General features: G+C 36.3%; 1 protein-coding gene across 2 annotated transcripts in view; it reads right to left on the reverse strand.

Annotated features, from left to right (window-relative positions):
• Positions 1–2260: 2260 nt before the first annotated feature.
• Positions 2261–25646, reverse strand: part of chst11 (carbohydrate (chondroitin 4) sulfotransferase 11) — a 36350-nt gene continuing 12964 nt past the window's right edge. For both annotated transcript variants that reach the window (XM_059504943.1, XM_059504942.1), the window contains exons 2-3: positions 17789–17874; positions 2261–4656 (exon numbers count right to left, since the gene is read on the reverse strand). In XM_059504943.1, coding sequence (XP_059360926.1) covers positions 3802–4656; positions 17789–17874 — 941 coding nt within the window. In that variant the 3' untranslated portion in view covers positions 2261–3801. The remainder of the gene's footprint in view (positions 4657–17788; positions 17875–25646) is intronic.

The raw sequence follows: 25646 nt of genomic DNA on the forward strand, positions 1-25646 counted from the left end.
GAAAACCCGAAGCCTATCGCAATGCCAGGTTTGATGTGGTTGAAGAACCTAATTCAGAGGATGAACTTCGCCCCAGCGGCTAGGCATTGGTGTATTCTTAACATTACCAAGAGGTTACGGTGGAGGGTGGAGCGGAGGCGACCATAGCAGGTGCGGTAGCAAAGTTGCATGAGAACTGCACATTCAGCAAGAAAAAAAACCCCAAAGCTCAGGATTTTCAATGTGAAGTTAGACTTTGGCTGCTGTTTCACTTTTGACACCAAAGTGACAACCCACTACTGAAGCGTACATGAATCTTTCTTCACAGTGGAGTGGCACACATTTCTCTGGCAGCCCCTAAAGCAGATCTGTTGCACCAATGTGGCACAAAAGCTCTGCATGCTTTTACGTTTCCTCTTGCATCAAAGGTCCCACTTCAAATCTTGCTGGGAAATAACATAACCAGACACATCTGGACTCACCACAAGACCTGGGAGGCCCTGCAAGCACCACAAGGTCAGCCATATTGTCAAAGATTCAAAAATGTGGCCTTCCTAAGAGGCTAATAACTGGGTTTTTTCATGTAGTAATGATAATATTGTTAGGGAGTATTTAGTCTCGCAAAACCACATATTTGCTTTGCTGCTTATTACACCCTCTTTTGATGAGTCAGTCTGTTTAGTGAATCAAATGCATAAAACTTGCTATTAACATTATGTTGTACAGTAAGAGTGAGACTTCAGAAAGTAGTTACTGAATTATTATTCACAGGACAACAGATATAAAGCCGTCCCTTGGCATTACTGACATCAAGATCTACCAGCTGAGCTACAGTAGCCATAAATGGTTTCAAACTGCAAAGTAAGCTCACAGACAAACTTAAAAGTTGTTTATCTAAAGGTGAGGGATCACATTCAGCCTCTACTAATTTTAATAAGGCCTATTAAACCCCTTCAGGATTTGGAACATTGTAATTGAACAAATCCCCTCTAAGAAGCTGTGAGCAGGACCGTGCGGTGCAGGATCCAAAAAAGATTAGATGTTTTCCTATGAATCATGCCAAATGAGGAGGAAGAGCTGTGTTAAAAAAGATCCCTTTAACGACTGACAACATTTTCACTCAAGTTTAATGATTATATGGCGACACCGGGGGTTTCAGTTTCAGATTTATTGAGAAAACAGATGAGAGAGAGATAGATAGAGAATGTGTGTGAGCGCGTTCTCCAGCGAGCGCATTGATCCGACAGTTCACTTGGTTTGTATTTTTCCCATTTACAGTGCGAGGGTCCGACCCAGTGACCCGGCAGAGTCCATCCTGAATACAGAGCAGGAATAAATAAATAAATTAAACTGCCGATAGTTCAAGAATGTTTGTGAGCTCAAGAAAGCAAGCGGACGCTCACTGCGACAAATAGCTATGGCAAATCGAACCAATGTAGAGACTGATTATTAAACAGGCACAAAGAGTAACAGGTAAGCCATGTGAGCATGTGTGGATGGTGAACCTAGCCATTCTGTACTAGAGTGTGTAAAGTTAGCTAAATATGATAAAACCTCCATCTGGGGAAGAGCTCAGCTGGAAACATGAATCGTAAATAAATATGTTGTATTTCTAAAAATTTTAAATGCTGCATGCAACATGAGTGAACTGTACTACATGTGATAGAGTGACAGTTTGAAAGGCACTGTGCCTGCTAATGTGGGCGCTAATGCGTGTATTAGCGTGGCTGTCGTGTGGGCGCTAATGAGGCTGTACCGTGTTTGTTGTTGCAGAACAAATGAAATAAACATTTAAACCGAGAAAGCATCCAGGCTTTGTTTTCTGAGCTGATGATTCATAATGAAGTGATTCATTTCACTTCAGATTCATTTCCTGTTCTGGTGAAGAGGAGAGCAGAGATTTCAACAGGCTATCTAATCACAAGTAGATAAAGGTTTTATGTGTCTTTGTGAAAGATAACATGCTAAATTTATCTACTGGAATATCTTGCATGTAAATCGGACCAACCAGTCAGTTACCATAATTAGGCTACTAAATGACAATTTGGTTAAAAGAAATGAGTTTTGTAATTATGGCTTCCATATGGTTTTACCGGTTCTCCAAGATTTGCAATCTGAATGGGAATTTTAATCTTAATTGCCCTTTTTTTTTGAGTAGGATAAGATGTATTAAAGGAGTAGCAGTAGAAATAGAGTAAACAAAGAAAGAGAGGTTGATAAAAGATTGGAAGATTGAAGATTGATAAAAGAAGGCTTGGTTTTAAAAGATTTTTTTCATCTCTTTTGCTTTTTTGCCACGTTTTACCCTTTGCATAAGGAGCTGATACAAGTGTGTGTGAATGTGTGTGGTCTTCATTAAAGACCGTGCTCTACAGAACTTAAAATCCTGCTAATCAGCCCTCACTTATTCAGGCCAAATGAACCCAGGACTTTTCCTAAAAAGCAGAGAGATATGGGAGAGAGGAAGCTAACAGAAGCCTTTAGCCAGAGTCAATATTTGCAACAAAGAAAATGAGATAAAGCACTCGGACACACTCGCTTGTGGCCAATCGTGCACATAAATAAGCAATTTTTTTTATCATTTTTGTGCACCGTCAAAGCAAATTAGAAAAATAAAATACAACTTGTTAAATTAAAGGGTGTTCCTTTGAACTCAAACTCAAAAGTGTTTAAATCATCTAATGGATGTAACAGATTTGCCTGCATTTTCTCTCTCTCTAACTCTCTCTCTCTCTCTCTCTCAAACACACCACCGTGTGAAACTTTCCCATGAGAACAGCTCAGAAAACAAAGTCCTGCCCTTTTTTCCGTACACCCTTCACAAAACAACCAGCATGGTATCCCAGCAACAGTGTTCTGCAAATGATGCAAGAAGAAATATGAACGAATTATGACAATTAAACCTCAGAAAGTCTCTACCTCTAAGCAGATTTCCTTTCCTGGAAACAAAATATTAAGTCTTTCTCATCTCTATTTCACACAGTAATTCAAATTGTATTATTGAAGTGCTGCTCGCAGCAACTTTTTCCATTATAAACAAATAGAAAATAAAACAAATTCCTGCTTTAAAAATCCTTACTGAAGACCAACTGAGCGAGGAGGGGTTGTGGGAACAGTGTGCTTGAGCCCAGCCAGCAGTGACCTCTGACCTCCCGACTGCTACTGATGCTCCCTGACAGACCTAGTGGGTGGAGCCCCTGCCTGTCACTCACATTTGGACACGCCCCTTTCACGAAGGCACCATTCAATGCCTCTTTTTTGTCTTCTTTTTTACTGTGCACCTTTAAATTTGCACTGTATAAATACACATACACACACAAAGGCCGTCTGAGTATGGGAGAAGCTAGGGAACTTCCAAAGGGAACATGAAATTAAAAGTGGGGGATTGAAGTCAGAACAAGTCAGATTGTATCTCGAGACTTATTATTAATCTAGGCGCTTCTTTCCGTGAAGCTTCAATTATGACGGCAGCGGCTGGTTGAGTATATTAATAGATAAACCATTTGAGCAGGTATAGTTCAGAATCTGTCATATTGCTTTTGATGTTTGGGAACAGGGGCCTTTACACTGGAAATGTACAATTCAATGGGCAAATACATCAGACTTCAGTCTCAAAAGACTTTCCAAGTTGTCCGCATTTGCAGTTGATCGATATCTCTTAAGTCATCTCGAAATAAAGCAACCTTCCCTGCGCATATAAATAAGATTTTACATTGAGTGCTCGGTTGATTCCCCCGCCTGTGTCTTTCAGCAATGGTCCTTCTCCCATTGCTCAACCTTGTTTGACAAGCTCGGAACGTGTGCGCAACTGCGTATGTGTGTTTACTGCAGTTTTAGGTAGCTGGGAGTGGAGTAGTTGAACATAAGAAAGTCCAGTTTGTATAGTTGGTATAGCTGGCCTTGCTGCTGGGAGCTGATGTTGTTGAAAAACAGGGCTGCCATTTGGTCGGTGGTACGGGTGGATTTGGCGTAGGATGGGAAGCGCAAGGAGTCACCCACCCCTGCCAGTTTGAGCACATAGTTGGCGTCCTCCTCCAGAGTCTCGTATTTGCCCACTAGATCGTAGTGGATGTGGCAGGGGTGGCAGAGCGAGTAGACCGTCTGCCAGTGTTCGTTGAGCGGAGCTTCTCTGTGAGTGCCCGGATCCACCAGGTACTCAGCGAACTCTTGGAATTTCACATCGGCACCGCTCTGCAGTGCCTCGGTTGTTGCATTCTTGCGGTACCGTCGCACAATCTTCGTCCCATAGCGTTTGTGAAATGAGGTGTTGTATCGGAGCGTGAATTTGTTACGGTAGGCTGAAACCAACCGCTCGAAGGGCTCACGCACAAAGAGAAACTTGAGGTAGCTCTTGAGCCGGTGGTTGATGTCAGGAATGCTGTACTGGTTTAGGGTTTTTAGGTTGGAGGGCACGTGGGCCTCGTTGGACGGGATCTCCATGGGGCCGCTGTACTTGCCCCGGCCACTCAGCACCATCATGACCCGCTTCCAGTTGGTGCAGGCCACCTTGGGGACGTAGCAGTAGATGAGCTCATGCTCCTCATCCACCACAAAGTGCTTGAGGTCGCTGGGGGTCAGCACACGTCGCTTGCGGCTGGACGCGCTGTAGGCACGACATGTGTCCGCCATCTGATCACGCCGGGCCTGATGCAACACTGCCGCCGCAGAAAACTCAGCCTAGGAAAGAGAAGAAGAAAGGGTCAATGGTATTAATAAGAAAACAGGCAAAGTAGGTAGAACAGTAGATCATAGCTCAGGGGTGTTCAGTCCTGCTCCTAGAGGGCCAATATCATGCGGAGATTAACTCCAACCAGCTCCAACACACATGCTTGGAAGTTTCTAGTGAGTCTGGTTACTTTGGTTAAGGTGTGTTTAATTAGGGTTGGAGCTAAACTCTACTGGACAGTGGCCCTCCAGGAACAGGTTTGGACACCCCTGGCATCATTGGTTTATTTTTCAGGGAATGCTTCAACTGATAAAATGACAATTAATTCTGCTCCCTTCCCACCAATTTTGGTTTTAACCCTTTAAGTTTAGTTTTAACATAACATCCTGTAACTCCAAATATTAAATGTGTTTAATTAGAGTAACATAACTGTGCAGGAGGGTTGAATATTAAAACATCCTTAATAATAATAGACTTTTATATTGTCCATTGTAAAAAAAAAAAAAAAAATAAGAAAGAAAAGAAGAAGATTTCCTACTTTTTATAACTATGACTATAAATAAAACTACTTTGAATTAAATTTCAATTTCAAATTAACTTTTACAATCCTAAAAATACATTTTGATATAAGATACTGTGCCTCATTTTGGCCAAATTAATATAGTATATATAGTAAATATATAGTATTATATATAGTAAAACAATCCAGAATGCACTGATCAGAATGTGCTGCAACAAACTGAGGGAAAAATTCATACAAATTAGATTGTAAATACACCGTCCTGAAAGAGTTTAACCTAATTAAAATTGACTGTTTTACCCAATATTTGTGCATGATATTTAGCTTCGCATCATATTGATGTCAAATTCTATTGCAATCAGTTGTAAGTCTTCCAGCGAGCAATGCTATTTTGTGGTGTTTATCCTATTAAAGAGTGCTCTTAAATTCCTGAACTTCTTCCACACTGTAACAAAAGCAGTGAACACACACCATCTCACCACATCAAACACACCAAAGACTTGTGAAATGTTCTGCTGAAGGCCTGTGGCAGTGAAAGTGGAATCTTGCTGACCTGTGTGGACCCTTCCCTCAATCTGCTCAATAGGGGCCAAAAGTTAAAGGTCAGTCTTACAGGTCAGCGGTGAATTTCTATCTACTTGTCTGTCTGTCTATCTAAACTTTCAGAATTTCACTTTTTGTGTGAACTATTCCCATTTGAGTTGATCTTTAGTAGTTGAAATCGATATCTCTAGCTGTGGTTTCACTCGGTTTCATCAAGTTTCTTCATGTTGGATGTAATCTAACATTTACAAAGAGAATAGCAATGTACACCTCTCTAAATCATTATTCAAACCTACAGCCACCCACATGCTCTGTCTGTGTGTGTGTGTGTGTGTGTGTGTGTGTGTGTGTGTGTGTGTGTGTGTGTGTGTGTGTGTGTGTGTGTGTGTGTGTGTGTGTGTGTGTGTGTCAGCCTCTTTCACTCTCTTTTATACTCACCCACTCTCATCAGTTTAAGCGCTCTATTCTAGTGGAATTTTCCCAGAGTTTATGGCCAGTATCTGCGCTGACAGGTTTTAAGTTACCTAGAATAAAGCACCATTGCAACACCTTATCAGCAGATAAATTCATAAGGAAACCGAAACTATGTCTTTGCATATACAGAACATAAAATCAGGTTGTCTCGACATATATTCTTAAAGGGACAGTTCACGCAAAAATTTTAATTGTCATTTACTCTCCTTCGTGTTGTTTCAAACCCGTATGACTTTCTATCATCAGTCTTCTGCAGCTTTGTAAAATATATCACAAAAGTCCTGATATTGTACTTTTTATAATTTTTGCAACTTGCTAACATCCATCTTCATCTGCCTTCTTTTATGGAAAAGAGCAGCATGAACATTCAACTAAACATCTACTTTTGTGTTCCACAGATAGAAGAAAGTCATACAGGTTGGAATGACATGAGGGTGAGTAAATAAAGACAATTTTCGTATGTGCTATTCCTTTTAATTTAAAAAAGGCAGCATGAAAGAATTAATTACAAGGATAACCATACTAATCAATCACTCAGTAGCTGGGTAAAATTCTTAAAACTTTACACTGAGCTTCATCGGTAGCAGGACAGCGTCTGTATTTGGCAGAGCCATTCAAAATGCTGAGAGCTATGATATGACTCAGATATGACTCTCAATGATCCCCTTCATACAACAGCTTACAGAAGCATCTCCGAGACTGTATGTATGAATAAATAACAGAAGTCGAGCTCCTTTTAAAAAAAAACAAGAATCAAGGAGATGTTGCTATTTTTTAAATAAAGTTAGTAATAGTAGTAATAATAATGGTATAAAATTGTTAGAAATCATTTTATTGAAATGAAATAAATTATTTCAAATATTATTTATACTAAATAGAAATAAATAATATATATTAATTTTGTTAATATCATATAATATTTATTTTTTATTTATTTTTCAGATTGAGTTTTTTTATAATTAAATGTTTTTATTATTTTGCTAAATATTATATAAAATAAATCATTTTATTGCAGCAATGCTGTGCAACTAACTTCAAGTTTATCAGGTTTAAACATGTTTTTCATAAAGATTAATTGACCAAATTATTTTAAATATTTTCATAAATGTGTCAAATAAATATTCATTTTATTGCAGCAATGTTGTGCATCAAAAATTATTTAAACTTTATATTAATTATTAATTAATTTATTATCTATTTATATTGATTTGTCTTCAGAATTTTGTAGTAAATAGTCTTTTTTTACTTTGTTTATAGAATGAGGCTGTTTATAACTGAACTGTGTGTGAACAGAACCGGAATCAGCACTGTATCCTAACTGAGGCTACCGTCCACAGGATTTGTTATTTGTTCCTGCTTGTTTCTTTCCTGCGCTCACACAGATCCAGCATCAATCTTCAACACACACTTTCACATTGTTATCACAGAGCAGACAACGATGCTAAGATATATATGGTCTCTCCCTCAGCCTATGTTTCCCTCAGTATCTCTGTCTCTCAGACAAAAACACGTTCACATGGTGCTCTGTCAGTCTGTAGACGCCCTGAGCTCATTTATTCCCAGCGCACCAACACAGCTAGCTGCTTTCCACTGCAATTAGATAGCTGGAATGCATTCACATTACAATAATACCAGAGCAACACACACACACACACACACACACACACACACACATACACACAGATGCTCGCAGAACCTCTGGCAGAGGTTTGTGGCAAAGAAAAACAGACATATTTGCATACAGTAGCAAAATGCATTAATAAAAATTCAGCATACAATAATTGTGAATTATTTGATAAACAAATATGTCGAATAACAAGTAAAAGTGAGTAGATGACGTGAGTATCCGGCTGGTCATGTGATCTCAAAATGTTGAGATATGTAAAATAAAGCAGCTTTTATCAGGCTACTGATATGATTTGAACCATATTTTTTCCCCAAAAGTACTCTTAATTTCTTTACGTGTTAAATTTTAATGAGGAAAACATGACTGCACACACCTTTAATGAGATTCAAATCCCACAGTAAACACAGCTGGCAGTAGCCTGCGGTAATTGTAACATTTTGTCAATTCGATACGCTACAACAGAGCTTTGATATGCGTAAGTGTGTTTGAGGTACGTTTGTGTTTGTGCGCAGTGCATTTATCTTCACTACGTTCAGGCTTTCCTGAAATAGAAAGAATCCAAAACACAAGAAGCAAACATGAACAGCACCATAAGCAAAGCATTAATAATCATATATTCAAAGAATCTGTTTGCCCAAAAGAGAAAGCAGCGGGGTGTTTCTTAAATATATTGGCACTTTTGGCCCTGCAGAAGTTTAGAAAGCAAACTCTTGAAAATACTTTTCACACTCTAATTTGCTTAATTTGTCTATTAATAATGATCATCCTCTGAAAAATAGTTTTGCCGAGGCAAATTTCTAATTCAATATAAGATATTAATTCAATATTATTTATTAAGATAATATTAATTTTCTTTTCATATTTTAACTATATATATATATATATATATATATATTTTTTTTTTTTTTTTTTTTTTTTTTTTAATAGTTGTATGCATATAATTGATGCAGTTTTATGCTAATTTAATACTTTTATGATAGTTAACCATATGATGGATTTTTAAAATGTAACAAAAAATCTTATTTAAAATTGAAATCTACCTGCGGCCATAGCTGAAGAAACAAGCACTAACGTCTCACTGAAAGTTCGCTGCTGCTTTTTCAGGAGATTGATTCTGGGTCACTGAGGTCATGATTTGACCCAGCGACCCGACAACCTCAGAAGCTCTCAGACTTGGTTTATAAGCATGAGATGAATTATTAAAGAAAGTCAAAGCCTTGCCTCTCTCATCCCATCTGTCCTCATGCTAAGATTTATCATCCATTTATATGAGCTCAGAGAGAGAGAGTTTAGCACACTCAGAGGGCTCAGAGAATTAAAGAGCGTAAAGATTTCAGAATTATATTCATATCAGTTTGCACTTCATAATATATGCATTAACATTTATATTATATTATATGATAACACACATAATATGCTATATGACAGAAACTGTAAATGTAAATGATTTCTGTGCAGGTAAAGTGTAATTTTCAGCATCATTACTCCAGGCTTCAGTGTCACATGATCCTTCAGAAATCAAGCAAATCTGCTTATTTGGTGCTCAAATATTATAATTATTATTGATATTCAATTATTTACAGTGGTTATGGTTATCATTTGCTGAAAACAGTTTTTTCCCATTATGTTTTGCTGAAAAATTTTCAAATAAAAATCTTTTGAGCAATATAAATGCCAACTTAATCTAGGCTGCCCATGTTGAAAACAAGTATTAATTAAAATAATAATAATTATTATTATTATATCTTACATAACTTTTGAATGGTAGTATATCACGGTTTCACAAAATATTAAGCAGCAAAAACTCTGTCCAAGATTTATAATAATCAAGCATATTTCTTGAGATCCAAATCAACATAGAATGATTTCTGAAGGACACTGTGACACTGAAGACTGGAGTAGGCTACTGGAGCAATTTAAAATATATTCAAATAGAAAACAATTATTTTAAATTGCAATTTTATATTTATATTATATCAATTACATTATGCAATCTATTTAAAGCAAAGATAACACATAAATATGTTATCTTAATATACTGTATTATTTACAAGCTGGCTATTACTTGCTAATATGGTGTTTGAAACTAAATACATTTGTTTGTTTTTCAAAGACTGATCATCTTAATCACATCATGCAGAAATTTGAGCACAATTAGTGCTGAAACACAGGAAGTTTCTCTCTATATCTTTCTTATCATTCATCCATTACAGAATGCAGCCGTCAGGCGGGCAGCGGCTGTTGCCGTGGCGATGATGATGATGATGATGATGATGATGACTCATGCCTGCTGCGCTGAGTCCAGCTGAGTGCTGCGCTAGTTTGTGTGCCCGCGCGTCTGTCTGTATTTGCTCAGTAAACACCAAACTGCATGCCAGCTCTCAGAGTCCAGCTCTGCGAGACAGTTAATACCTCTTTCAGCTGTCGCATGCACATATTCATACACACACGCGCAGCTGATAAAGCTGTCCTTGTGCTGCTCTCCCCCTCACACTGAGTCCCAGCAGTCCCAGATTCAATGCGCTGCTCGTCTTGACAGATATCTTGTCTGTCTCTTAAAGCGGAGGGCTTGATTTAGTGCTGCTTCAGTAAAAATGATCCCGTGTCAACGAGAGGAGGAGAAAGAGACGAACGCGCTTCTGCACGCAAACCCTCGTTCACAAGAGACCAAATCAACTTTTCCAAACTGTAAAAGCTGAAGCAACTTTTCCATGATTTTCGCAAACAGCCACACAGCAGGGATGAACTCCTCCTTTCTCATAAAAACACGAGTTTACACTTAATTTTAACAGCCTACTAAAATGATGATGACGTTCCAGTGTTACATCATAGTATGACTCTATTATTGCATCATCCCACAATACAATCAATACCTTTACTGTGGATATTTTTCATATTTTGTTTATGCTCATACTTAAAATAAGGGATTTAAACAAATGAAACAGACTTATTAAAAAAAAAACGTATATATATTGCTTGAAGAAATTGCTTAGTGTCAAGTAATGATGTGACTTCCTTTGACCTCTGAGTATCTAATAGATGGGTATATGAACGCCACTGACGAGAGATAGAGAGAGAGAGAGAGGGAGTGAATGGGTGCAGTGTTGAATGCCCTCAGCGCTCAAACAGGAAGTTTCCACTGGCTCTGCCCGACACTGCCAATGTGTCCTTTCTACTGGCCAGGTACACACACACACACACACACACACACACATGTGAACTCACAGGGTGCTGCATTGAGAGGTTGAGTTAAAAGTGCAAGGGAAATGCTACCATGTGCGCTGGCAGTGTGTGATAGAGGATTATGGGATACCTCTAGAGTGATGTAATACTGTTACACTAGTATTGAAAAAGTTACTTTGAAACTGAAGCTTTAAAATGAAGCTTTACTTTAAAATGTTATATGTATATATATGTGTGTGTGTGTGTGTGTGTGTGTGTGTGTGTGTGTGTGTGTGTGTGTGTGTGTGTGTGTGTGTGTGTGTGTGTGTGTGTGTGTGTGTGTGTGCGTGTGTGCGTGTGTGTGTGTGTGTGTGTATGTATACAAACTGAAATAAAGTAAAGTTTAAGTTAAAACTTTTAAAAATTAAACTTTTTAAAAATTAAAACTTAATAAAAACTATATTGACATTTAAAAAAAGACAAAAATAGGAAAACCGTAAAAATTATATAATGTACATATATATATATATATATATATATATATATATATATATATATATATATGCACATTATATATTTCTATTTAAAACTTTAAAATTAAAATTGAAACAGAAATAAAATAAAATTACAAATATTAACAACATACATTTTAAATATAGATATTCATAGTTAATATTTGTATGTATTAAATATTATAATTAAATTTTTTGTACTATTGTGCATTAGGTTTGCATATATAATTGTACAATATATGTTTATGTAATATTTGTACATTCATGTATATTTGATAATATGAATTTAATCATGTAAGATATTTTCTGGTATGTAATTTATATGCTTTTTTATTATTTTGTATTTTTTCAATATATTTTATGTATAAATTATTTTAAGGAGCTATACATTATATACCTGAATCGAAAAAGTCACAAACAGTATTTTTACGGAATATTTTATTTCGCTACTAAATATGCAGAAAGTACACAAATAAGTCATTTAAATCTTTCCCCCCAAACCAGCTAATTAGAATTAAGCATTCAAATTAAATGACTTACTAAAATTGAAATAAAGTTGAAATATGTATTTAAGTTTCATTAGTTATTCACTCTGTAGATTTGGACACACACCCTCTTTTACCCCGGCCCACCTCACCAGAAAAACCTGCTTTAAGATAAACAAATTAAACCACGCATTTCCCACTGAGCCAGCGAAAGAGACTCATACAGAGGACAAGGAGAAGCAAGGGAGGGTGGGAGTACCAGTGAAAGAGAGAGAGATCCTGAGAAGTCAATGTCAAGCCAGTGATTTTCCACCTCTCACACCTGAAAAGCATCTTACACTGAGCTACAGAGACAAGTGGCATAGAGGAGTTCAGTTCAGTGAGTTCACAAACGAATGTGTGCTGCTGCGTGCTGAGGGAAATACAAGACATCTGATGCTTTGATTATAGTTCTCCTCTGAAGAGTTTAAACGTAATGAAAGGCTGCCTGAACTTTCACCAGATTATCAAAGACTCCCTCAAAAACACACACAAAGGGTATTCGTTTTACAAACTTAGATTATACTGTATATGATTTACTGATTTCAGTATATATTATTCGTGTGTGTGTGTGTGTGTGTGTGTGTGTGTGTGTGTGTGTGTGTGTGTGTGTAAATGATCTATATCTAAAGTAAATATATATTAAAATATTTAATATAGCAAATAGCAAAACCTGGTAGACAAACATTTTAAAATGCTTTAATTTGATTTTAGTTTAGTTTAGTTTACTACAGTTTTGCTTTTCCAAATTTACTTTAAATTTACACTTTATTTCTCACTATTATAGATATATATAATAAATAATTTACTTTAAATCTATGCTTAGATTTATTTCTCTTAATTATGTATACATATAATATTTAAGAAAGTATCCAATAGAACATTTACAGAATATATTACTGATAAAATGAAGACTTTAAATTTTAAAATAGCAGAATCTAGTGGAATAATTTTAAAAAAGCTTGTATTTATTTTATAATTTTATTTAATTAAATAAAATAGAACAGTGAGCTAATTTATTGTGCACTTCAGTGAACCTGAAATTAAAGCCACAAGTCTCCGCTCTATGCTCCAGTGTTTTGTCCCACAGCAAAGCCACATGTCCGTAAACATCTGAATATGGAATGCTGCAAATGACTCTGACAGTAAAAGAAAGCAGTGAGGATTTTTAAAGGCCAGTGAAACTGATTCCGAGAAGAGAGTGTGAAATATATGTGGCAGTTTGTGGGTTTCTGCGTCAGATTCACTATGATAAGGTGTTTGTCTGATCTTGCATCTTCTCATGTTTTCGTAACCGTTTATGATGTTTGGGGTGTGTGCAGCCCTCAGGTGTTACCCATCACTATCACTCTCACGCACACACACACACACATACTGTACAGTTGAAATCAAGCATCCGTGTCCCAGTGATGAAGGGCAGAAGAGCGCTTAGACACAGTGAAGTATGCGGCTGTCAGCCAACCTCTATAGACTCGCTTATCCATTCCCACGATCCCTCTCTCCCTCTCAAACTGATACATCAGCAATGCCTTTGATATTTGGATCAGTCATTTCTGAAACATGATATTACATGATACGATCACTCAGGTTTAATATCATAATTTTTTTCATTTATTTACTCACCCTTCAGTTGTTCCAAACCTCTATGAATTTCATTCAGCTGTTGAACAGTTGATGGTAGCCATTAAAAAAAATATATTTTGTGGTTAGCAAAAAGAAAGAAACTCGGTTTGGAAAAAGTGGAGAATGAGTAAATGAAGACAGGATTTTCATTTTTGGGTCAACTAGACCTTGAACAAAACTATAGCTCTGTTGCAGAACCTACTGAGCTGCCTACCTAGACAGCATTTTAGGAAACAAAAAAACATAATTATGCTGCATCCTACAGTGTAATATATATATACTTGGTATTACCCAACCTGCTTTCTCTACCAAGTCTGTTCACTATTTTGCACAGTCGATGGGATGAATAGTTGGAGAAAGCTGACGGAAAGATGAAAAGGACACTGAAAGGCTGCCAGACAATGATTTTTAATTGGTCGAGATAAATATCAGTCAATGTCAAAAAGTATGTATCTGATTAAATTCTGTATTTTTGTTTATTAGAGTGTTTAATCTTCAAAATTCCCCTTCCTTCTGAGACACAAGAAGCTCGACAAGCTCATGCATTTTAGCATAAACTAAATGTACAAGATAAAGCATATATCTCAGAATGCATTGCAACATGCTCAAGATGGGAATTTGACAGCAATGCCATTTAGAATTATACTTTATTACAGTGAAGTATCTGCTTAAACATGGTATTTTATGCTTATGTGTATTATGTTAACATCAAGAGTTTCCTGTATGCTTCCGTTAAAGTCCATGCAAAGGGAATTCAGAGAATTATTATAAATGTAGTTTTCACACAGTGCATTGCTCTAAAGTCCCTAACAAGCCAAATAAAGCTGATTAAATACTACTCATGATTTTTATGATTATGCATCTGTGCTGAATTTCCACACATGGCTAGACTTAAAGCCAAGCTGCACATCTCTCGGGGTGTCCTCATTAGGGCTGAGATGGTAACATTTACAGAGCAGATGATTCTTGGACCGTCCTGCTCATTCACACAAGAAAGAGAGCACAAGCATTCGGCAGATGAGTGAAAGTCTCATTACCCCCTCAGGGTCAGTAAAAGCCCAACAGAGGCACATTACAGCCTGACTAAAAAGCTTTTGCTGAGGGCGAACAGCCTGTAAAAGAATAACAGCGAGGGAGAGAGAGTGAGAGAGAGAGAGAGAGAGTATAATCTGCTATAATAGTCTCAGTGTAATAGTTTTAGTACCTGTCACAGTTTCTGGTGGAATAATAAAAGCTGTGTTGCGTTTTACTGCATGCTGTATGTATATACAGTATGGTGCTTGTTGAACATTACAACATCATACTATATAAGTAGTGTACAGTGTTCTAGCCTATTGAGTGCACACTTCAGCTTTATCTGAGTGCCAGTAACCTGAATCTCCTGTATAGTGTTTCTATTCCGCATGAATGTGGCTGCTTTCACAGTAAAGCTACTTAAACTTACGTGCAACTGTGAGTGAGCTAAGGGTATTGAAATTCACAAGATTTCTAAATGTACCCAGTAAAGTGTCTCCAAATCTCAATGGGACTCTGTTGCCTTTATGCGTATCATATGGCAAATGCTGCACGAGTGGTTAAAAACTAAGCCTCAAATTTGTGAAAAAATGAATGGAATTTTACATGTGCCGCTGCATATGGAAACATAGTTTAAATATACTGTACATGTATTCAGACTCGCTTAGAATCCACCGGGGATTGAGCTCAGTTTAAAAGCTTGAATTTATATCAGAACAAGTGTGTGTGTGTGTGTGTGTGTGTGTGTGTGTGTGTGTGTGTGTGTGTGTGTGTGTGTGTGTGTGTGTGTGTGTGTGTGTGTGTGTGTGTGTGAGGGGGTGGTTGGGTTTTGTCTACATTGAGGGGACCAAATGTTCCTACAAGGATAGTAAAACCTGAAATGAACTACATGTGAAGAGCAGCCAATGGTCACAAAGAGGAAAACTGTGTATTAAACGTAGTAACATCTGAATGAAAGTTAAAAGAATATTCTGTGTTCAGCACAAGTTAATCTCAATTGACAATATTTGTAACCAACCAAGGTTGCAGAGATTCATTTATAATGCAAGTGAATGAGGCCAATTATTTTGAGGACTTGGCAGAAATGTGACTCTTAAAATTTTATAAAAGCAATTTACAATGGATTATTCTTTTAAAACATATTTTTAGTCCTGTTAACCTGTTCAAATCCTTTTTACAGTCGTTTCAGAGTTTATAGTGTTCCGTTGTAATGCAACAAAGCTGTAAAACTGGATATAAGTTTATTAAAAAGGATGATGAAAGATGAAGTGATCTTTTTCACATTTAAATCACGTTGACATGCATTTTGGCTGTCAGAAATGTAGAGTTCAGTACAAGTTCTTCTCAGTAAACATTTGTAGCATAAAAAATCGAGGTTACAGTGACCACTTGCAATAGAAGTGAATGGGGACCAGTTTTATGGGACTTAAAAAGCATTAAGTAAACAAATTTTGTTGAAATGTGTGCATTATTTGAGCTGTGAACCTGTATAAATAATAATTTTATAGTCATTTGGGGGTTTTAGAGTTTATGGCATTCCACTCTAGGATTTTTTTTTGTTTTTCCAGTTTTTCTTTTTTCTGGTGCAATGCAAGTTCATCCCAATCAGCAGCATTTTACAACAGAAGTGAATGGGGCGAACTATTGGAGGACTTAAAAGCATAAATGTGAATCTTTATTGTTTTAGAAAAGCTATGTTGAAACTATGATTTGTGCTGCATGTTTAAATGATATCTTGTGGTTTTAGGGTTTATCGTGTTCTTCTGTCATGGCAATGAAGTTGTAAAACTGGAGATAAGTTTATACAGAAAAGCTTAGTCAGAGATGTTTTCACAGTAAAATCATGTTAACACACATATTGTTTCCGTCTTGTGTCTAACACTGTTGAAACAGAGAATTTTAACATATTGAGATTGACTTCCATTGTGTGTAAATGTAACTCAGAATAGGAAATTAATTTTTGTGGCAATTAAAATTGTGCTACAAATGCTTTTTATTGATCTTAACTTGTTCTGAGGACAGAATATGTCTTTGAGGAATAGAAAATATAATTAGCTCAGTATAAATGCTTTTGAAGTCGATAAAAAGACGTGTGTGTGTGTGTGTGTGTGTGTGTGTGTGTGTGTAGTGCCAGACTAGACCACATACTGCTTGTGCTGTGACATTTCAGAGCTGTCGGATTCCTTTACGTGCAAAATGTTTTGACAGCACTGAGCCTGATTTCTCAAGGTGAAATTGTTTTTGAACATGAGATGAAAACAAACTATTACAGCTACACCTTCATTTCCTGCTTTCTGGAACAGGACGGTCGGTCGGGCGACAAAGAACAGACAGGCTATGCGATCAATCACTGAAAGGTGGAGGTGGGTGGAAATATGCAGGAAGATCAGCATGCGAAATAAGAGAGAGGGAAGAAATTAAACCAGATGAAATTCAATCCTGGCATATTATTGGCTTTGTGGTGGAGAGGATCTGCTCGGCTGAGCTGTAGATGTGCATGTTTTACATTGGAAATTAAATGTGTTTCCTTAGTAACATACTCAAGCATTCCAGTGGAGGTCCAGAGGTGACCTCAATGCAGGAAATGTATAGACATGTGAAATCAAATTTTCATGAATATTCCCCCCTCCTGCCTTAATTTTTGAATGTTTTGATTGAATTTGAACTGCCTGTGAATGATTTTTGACAAAACAAAAAAAAAATTTCATAAGTTGTAAATAAGATTATTGGATATAAATAATAATATAAATATAAATTGATATAAATATAAATTAAACTAAAAGATTATTGGAGTTTGTTTTACAAGAACTTATTTTACTTTTACTTAATTTCTACTTTCTTAGTTTTAATGTTTAACGTAAAATAACATATGTATGTATATATATATATATATATATATATGTATATATATATATATATATATATATATATATACAGTATATGTATTGTTAACAGTTATATACATTTGAATATTTTTTGTTACATTTTATGTTATTTAGTTAATGTTTATCACATAATTTTAGTGTCATGTGTGTTACACTATATTTTTATTTAAACATTTCCCCCAGGATATTTTCACAGCGTATGCAATATCTACATTCCCCTAAGCTGATATGTGTAGCATAAGATCCAGTGTACTGATACCTGTGTGGGATTGTACAGCTCCTGTAGGGCGTTTCTGGAGCCTTTCCGACAGCATCCCTCCGCCGCGAACGGATTCCGCCTCATAACTGCAACAAAAACAAAGAGAGAGACAGATGGACAATTAGAGTAACCAATCACTGACTGACAGTAGCAAACTCAACCAATCCCGACAAGGCGGGCTTCACTGAAGCGATATGCAGTGTTCATATGGCCACTTGAACACACACACACACACACACACACACACACACACTTGACTGAATGGATGCACTTATTAAAACGGCAAGTCTTTAATAATGCAAAGCCATGCAACACATCTCCATATAAACAATTCATTTAATTCCAAGTCACTGCCTCAAAACACACACACCTCTAGAGTGTGTACAGTACTGTATGTTGCAATCGATGAATGATTTAAGCGTGCTAATGCATGTATAGATGCTCTGCCATGTCGTAACTGACAGTAATAGTTTTATACAGTTTGTCTCTCAGCAGCGAGTCCGCAGAGAGTGACCAGCACTGCTGAAATTACACTACATGAAAGCTAATGACCAGCACTGCTGAAATGGTGCACTATGAAAGCAGTCTCTGTGCTTAGATTGAGACTGACAGATTTAGTACTACATTGGTTCGTTTATTCACTCTCATGCAACATTATCTTGACTTATAGTGTGTATTTGTGTTATGTTAAGAGTCGTATGTGTGTGTGCACAGCACACAGAAAGCATTGTTTAAAAGTGTGTTAATGCCTATAAGTGCACAGTGTTCTCAGAGCGTCTGATATCTTACGGTTTAATACAGCTAGAGGTAAGGGAACCGAATGAAACTGAGACCACTGGAAACGAGAGATGAAAGGAAAACGAGAGTGATGGAGGAACAGAAAGGATGTGTTAATGAGGGATAGAGAGACTACTGGACAAGAACCAGACAGTTTGGATCAGGGGGTCGACAACCTGAGGGTTTGTCATTAGCGCGCCAGTGATAGATGTTATTTAATTGGCCGTTTTAGAAATGTTCAAATCCCTCGCACCTGCATGTCAGTTTTTCGCTCGCTCATATGAGGAAGTAATCCTTCTTCATAGTTGTGCAGTCTGTTATATTTATTGTAAATACGCTCACATGGAAACCGAACCACCGAATTTGAAAACCTGTCATTCAGGTTTTGCACATCCCTCACCATTTCCCTGTATTTTAAGAATTTTGGCTAATAGAACAGATCTAAAAGTGTGCAGATTCTGCCTGAGCCAGGTTATGAAACCAAAAACATTTTTCGCCCTGTCATATATGACACTTTCACATGAAAAGTGTTGTCATCCACTTAATAAAGGAAAGTACTTTATATGAATTCATCCAACAAGCACACAAGATTCTTTGTTACTAGCAAATTCATACCCATTTTAATTGGTCATGCATTGGCCATTTTGAAATGAACGGCATTTTTAATCATTCATGTTTGGCCAAAACATTGTTTTTTCCATTATGTCAGTTTTAAAAGTTACCAGAAATCTTGTAGATGGCAACTTAACATACTTTTTTGGGGATAGTTTTGGGGGAATTTGAATAATTATTGGTTTTTCCATTGCGTCAGGTGACCAGAAATCTTGCTGATGGCCAGTGAAGATGTACTTTTTTTGGATCATTTTGTAAGAATTTGAAAAACTCCAAGCAGTAAAATCTAATTTGTAAAAAAAAATTTATTTCCGTTGTTTCCAATGTAGTTTAAAAACTTCCAGAAATCCTGATGAGTCATTTCTTTGAATAATTTTGTGAGAATTTTATTTCATATTGCATATTTAAATTAAAAGGTGATGTAAGCTGTCCAAACAATGAAAGATAAGGAGAATTATTTCATGTTATCTTTGCAATTAATTTGGCAACATTCTGTTTTAATATATTTTAAAATGTAATTTATTTCAGAAATCATTATCATATTTTTTTAGGATTATTTGATTAATAGAAAGTTCAAAAGTACAGATTTTATTTTAAATATATTAATTGTTTTGTAACATTATAAATGTCTTCATTGTCACTTTTGATTAATTTAATGTGTTCTTGCAGAATAAAGGTATTAATTTCTTCTTGACCTCAAATACTGGCCTTATTTAGCCTGCTAACTCATTACAACCAGAAACAATGGTCTGCAAACAAAGTGTATGTATGTGTTTGTCTGAATTTCAATATGGGTTCACTCTACCTGTGCCCAGGTGAATAGTGCTGTTATTCAATCGTTGGTCCACTGAACACACACCTGCTGTAATTTCCCATTTGCTGACAACACCATTGACGGTGCCACAGACCCCCCCCCCCCCCCCCTCGCTGGTGACCTTCAGCTCACCCACTTCATCAAACAGTTGGCCATTGTTTGTGGCAAAGCATGAAGTGGGCAGCATTATGAATATTATAAAAAGTTTAAAGCCAATGAAAAAGGGAAAGGAGCTCTGAATAATATATAGATGTTAATGTAAAAACTCTAAAAGGCTGGATTGTTAACTAGCCCAGCTGTACGCATGACCTTGAGTTGCTCATTCCCAGCAGGCCTGTTTCCTCTGAGCCATGAGCACACAGTCACATATCTGCAGCCATCCATCAGCCGAGGATTATGGTATACTGGAGGATTAATCTGTCTCTATCTAGCCATAACATCCTCTAAAACACATCAGTTCCCTTATCACCGCTCCGAGCACACAAAACCATAAGTCAGACTGCAACTAAAATACACTCACTCATAAAACTGCATATACAGTAACAAAAAGGATGTTTTCTGTCAATAAAGATGACAAAGCTCCATCTGGATAAATACAGGCCATCAGAAAAAAAAACAGATTTTTTTTTTTTGAAAACACTAGGGCTCTTGATTGATTATAAAGAAATGTAATTTATATGATACGCTGGATAATTAATAAAAGCACTAGAAAATAATTCAAAAACTGCATTATTGAATATGCATTACAAAAGGTGGCTTTACAAATCAATACATTGTTTATTTTATTATTTATTATTTTACTCTTTTTTTTTTCATGTCCCATAGAAATGCTGTGTTTTGTTTTGAACATGTACCATGGTAATTCCATGGCATTCTTTTAAGTACCTTGGAGTACCATCTAAACTAAAATATATCTCAAATATAAATTTAGCATTCTAGGTTAGCATTCTACTAATACTTCAATATTTACATTGTATTTGGGTGGCTTCGTTATGGCTGATATGGATTAATTGAGTGTGTGTGTGTGTGTGTGTGTGTGTGTGTGTGTGTGTGTGTGTGTGTGTGTTTCCCATCGGACACAGACATCTGGACAGACTGTTGACTTTCTCTGATTAACTTTGCTGGCATTTTATCATTTCCCTGTTGCTTAAGTGTTTAATCTTCTAATGATTATGATTTTTTTAAATTTATCAAATAACAATTACTATAATGGCAAAAAGACATCAGAAAATGTAGAATATCTTTTTTATATTTTCGTAATCTGACTGAACATCTTAAAACGCATTACTCACGTAGGCAGAAGTGTGTGTGTGAACTTAAAGTGAGATATTCTGACTCACTGCACCCAAACAACCACAGGATGAGTTTTCTCATTCACCTATGACCTAATGAATGAGCTCTAATGTATGTTTCCTGTGTTAAGCTCTTTTGTCAACACTTTTCTAGCCGCCAAAGTTGATAACTTTGGTTCAGGTGTGTTTAGGGTTGGAGCTAAGCTCTGCAAGACAGTGGCCCTTCAGGAACAGGTTTGGTGTAAAAGTTGTTCTTAAAGTGCGTCTGACTTTCCACTTAGACAAGTTAAGATGTGTTTTTCATGTTCTATTACATTTCAACAAAGGGGTGTGTGAGTCACTGTGTGGGAGAGAGCAGTAAAAATTGTCATCTTTTTGTCTGGTCTTTGTGGGTCAACAATGTTGAATCAGGGAAAAATTGCTGAGAAATTGGAGTCTATTAGCCCATGTTTGTTTTTTTCTGTCATGGTGGGGACTTTCCATTGACTTCTATTGTTATTACACTGAGCTAATGATGTTTTTATCTCCCAAAACATCACAGAAAACTTACATTAAGGCATTATTTACTGTCCTTGAGGGGACATTCTTTCCCACAATTTAGGCAAAAGCCAACCTGGAGTATTGAATATGACTTCTAAAACTGCATTATACTTTAATGGACCTCTGCTGTGTTTGTGTGTGTGTGTCCATATTCAGTATGCAATTAGAGTGGTGTTTCGGCATCACACCGCCAGGATGCTGACACACTCATAAAAAGCCCCACAAACAACTCAAACACACACACACACACACACAGTTGTATTCATTATCCAAACTCTTTCTTGATACTATCGGGACGAATCTGCATCCTTCCATTTCCTGTACTGTCTGTCTTCATCTTTGTATCGCTGTCCTTGTGCGAAATGATTGCACACACGCTCTCTCTTTGAGCAACACAGGCTGTCATTATTCATCCGTCTCGTTCTTCCCTCTGTGTCTCCATTCCTTCATATTGTCCCTCAGATCACGTTACATCTGAAACTAACCGACAAACACGTCACCTTGAAGACAGATGGAGAAAAAAGGCTTTCACGTCCCTCAAATTCACAAACAACCACAGGCAGGTGTCATCAAAAGCACTTTCTGATTTATATATTTGCAGGAAATATTATCCTCTGCTTTTTGATCTGCGTTGCAGGTGGTCGCAGGAATATCTGAATCTGTCCGGCCACTCTGGTCAAAAAACTGCCTTAAGCAAACACAAAACACAATGTTCAAAATTAAAAACACATGCACATGTGGTACTTCAGTTTTAAATAGGGCCCCAAGTCACTGTCGAGATGCTGTCACATTTAAAGGTGACCTGGAAACTCTGATGGAAAATACTCAATCATACACACTCACACACATAATCAGACAAATTGATGTCTAATGGCTTCTTGACACTGCTTGACACTATCTGAGCTTATTCAGCATCAGCTATTATCACAAACATACTGATTGCTTATTATACTATACATGCACTTTCATTAAATATGCCACTGCCCACAAACACTATAGAAACTGGTGTTGCAATATCGTATAGATACTGCTTAGATATATATGTGTGTGTGTGTGTGTGTGTGTGTGTGTGTGTGTGTGTGTGTGTGTGTGTGTGTGTGTGTGTGTGTTAGATATAAAAATGAACATAGTTTTAAAAAAAATTCAAAATACTCACACAAAGAAAAATACATACAAAGAAAACTACAGATAAACTCAGTATATACTAAGTAATCCATTTTCTCATTTGTTTTTACATAAATGTTTGTTTTGCCTGCATTTACTTGTATTTATTTTTATTACTTAATTCTTATTCTATTTCATTTAATTTCATTTCAAACTATTTAGCCCTAATGAGTAACTGCATAGTCTAAACTTGCAACCCTGTTTGCCATTCTGATGTTCACTTGCTTTTCTTCAATTTTTTTCTTATGTTTATTTAATGTTTATTGCTTGAAAATAATAAAACCACACAAATAAAGGTTGTACCCTGTATTTGGATTTCATATTTTAGTAACAGCATTGAAAAAGTTGCAAAGCACATTTACAATAAATAGCAACTAAAACAGCTGATAAAATATTTATGAGGTGGACAAATACAATTTTCTGGAAGCCAGATGTTAAAATAAAATAATTGTTCAGTCATTTGTAATACCAGTGGCACAGAAATTACTAATTTCACCTTCTTAAAAAATACTTTTTAAGCTTTATTTTGTACTCTACTTGTGGAAAGTGTCATATAAAGACATTGAAAGTGTAAAAACTTTTCTCTCAATCAAAGAAAGAAGTCACAATGTTAGTGGTACTAATGCATAGAGTTGTGTTGTTGTGTTTTTGTGTTCGGACCCCCTGGTGTGTGATAACGCGTCTGCAGGCTGGAGAGCCATCTGCCACTCAAGATCTCCATCCATCAAAATAAACCACAACAGACAGTCAAGCACGAAAATGCATTCCCTCACAGTCAAATACAACACAAACACTCTGATAATAAAGATGTAGTGAGAGGTTTCCAAATACATATCGCGAAATATGAATGTATAATCTGATTTCAATTCACAAAGACAACATAGCTGACCTTTTTGGCCTCTCACCTCTCAAGACTGATATAACTTCTCATATATGAAGTCTTTCCCTCTTAGACTTTGATATGATCCCCATGAGACTCTCATATAGATCCTGAGGTTTAATAGGATTGTACTTTCTGACATCATTGATGATGCAATAAAGCTTATAACCATCGGCAGCTTGACAAGAACATTTCCAGGCCAACATTAAGCACTGCTCTGTGTGCCTATGTGGGTAATTAGCTGTCACGAAAATGGAACCAAGTGCTTGTGTCAGCTAAAGAAAAGGGAGAGCGCCAAAAAAAGAAAAGATAGTTGAAATTCTGCCTGCAGTCATTGTTCATATCCCAACTACAACCAAAGCATTCCCACTGGAACGTACACGTCCTGGTTTGGAGAATAGGAAACAGACACTGGTCTGTAGCTCACGCTGTTGTCATTTTAATGAGAGAACATCAACATATCATTTCATGTTGCTTTCTGTATAGTGATCAAAGACCTTTGCTTCTCACAATTTGGAAGACAAAGCTTTAAAGAGTTAGTGCAGGTTTGGACAGTAAATTTGGTGCCTCAAGGTGTGAAAACTATGGCAGAGGAGAAGATTTTCATGATAAATAATTTTGATGATAAAACTCTGTTATTTACTTAAATATTGCAGAAAATGTACTAGGTAGTGACGGAACCTCACGTAAATGATTCCTTCAAAAATGCTGATTCATCAAGAAACTTAAACATGAGGTTCTTCACATTTGCTCAAGATTCATTTAAGAACTCTGATTCATTCAGAAACTAAAATGACTTTCTTTTTGAGTTAATCATTGAATTAGTCGCTTAACCATTTCATTTAATAACTCTTTATAAGGGAGACTCTTAAGAGACTCTTTATAAGGAAATCATTGAATAATATTTCAACAGATTCATTCAAAAATGTTGATGCATACAGAAATTAAACAAGTGACAGTCTTTATGAGTGAATCATGAAATCATTCGCCCAACCGATTAGTTCAAAAACTCTGATTCATTTAGAAACAAATTATTATCATTCATTAGTTAATAAGGTGGGGACAAGCATCTGAGACAAACTATTCTTTCAAAATGCTGATTCATTCAGAAACTAAACAAATACTCTTCACACCTGAATCCTTGTATCATTTGCTCAACAGATTAGTTCATAAAAAGCTGACTCTTTTAGAAACTAAATGAGAGACTCTTTATAAGCGAATCAATGAATCATTTGGTCAATAGATTTGTTCTGCTGATTCATCCAGAAACTGAATGTGTGACACGTAATGAGTGAATTATTGAATCATTCACTCAACTGATTCATCCAGAAATTTTGATCCATTCAGGAATATAACATTTGCTCGATGCAGCAAATCTGGTATTTAGCAACAGTACTAAATAAATACTATGAATATTAATTTATTTAATAAGAAATTAAATTATAAATAAATAAATAAATAAATAATAAATCTTTATTGATTTATGTAGAAATAAAATATTTATACAAATAAAGATTAATTTGAAATTGAAGAAGTTAATTATTTTATGGTACATTAAAGTATTTTGTCTTCTTTTAGAGTTTGACGAACTCAGGAATCGTTCAGGCTCATTGTGTGGGAAAAAGTAGCTTCTAGCTTTCTCGTTCTCCCAAACTCATCTCCTTTTGTTTTCCACAGAAAAGAGGCATATGGTTTCAGTAAATGATGGCAGAGCTGTTATTTTTGAGTAAACCATTCCCTTCATGAACTTTGCTATTGCATTCTGTCTTTTTTTTTATT

This window comes from Carassius carassius, chromosome 22 (assembly GCF_963082965.1).
Source record: "Carassius carassius chromosome 22, fCarCar2.1, whole genome shotgun sequence".
Lineage (NCBI taxonomy): Eukaryota > Metazoa > Chordata > Actinopteri > Cypriniformes > Cyprinidae > Carassius > Carassius carassius.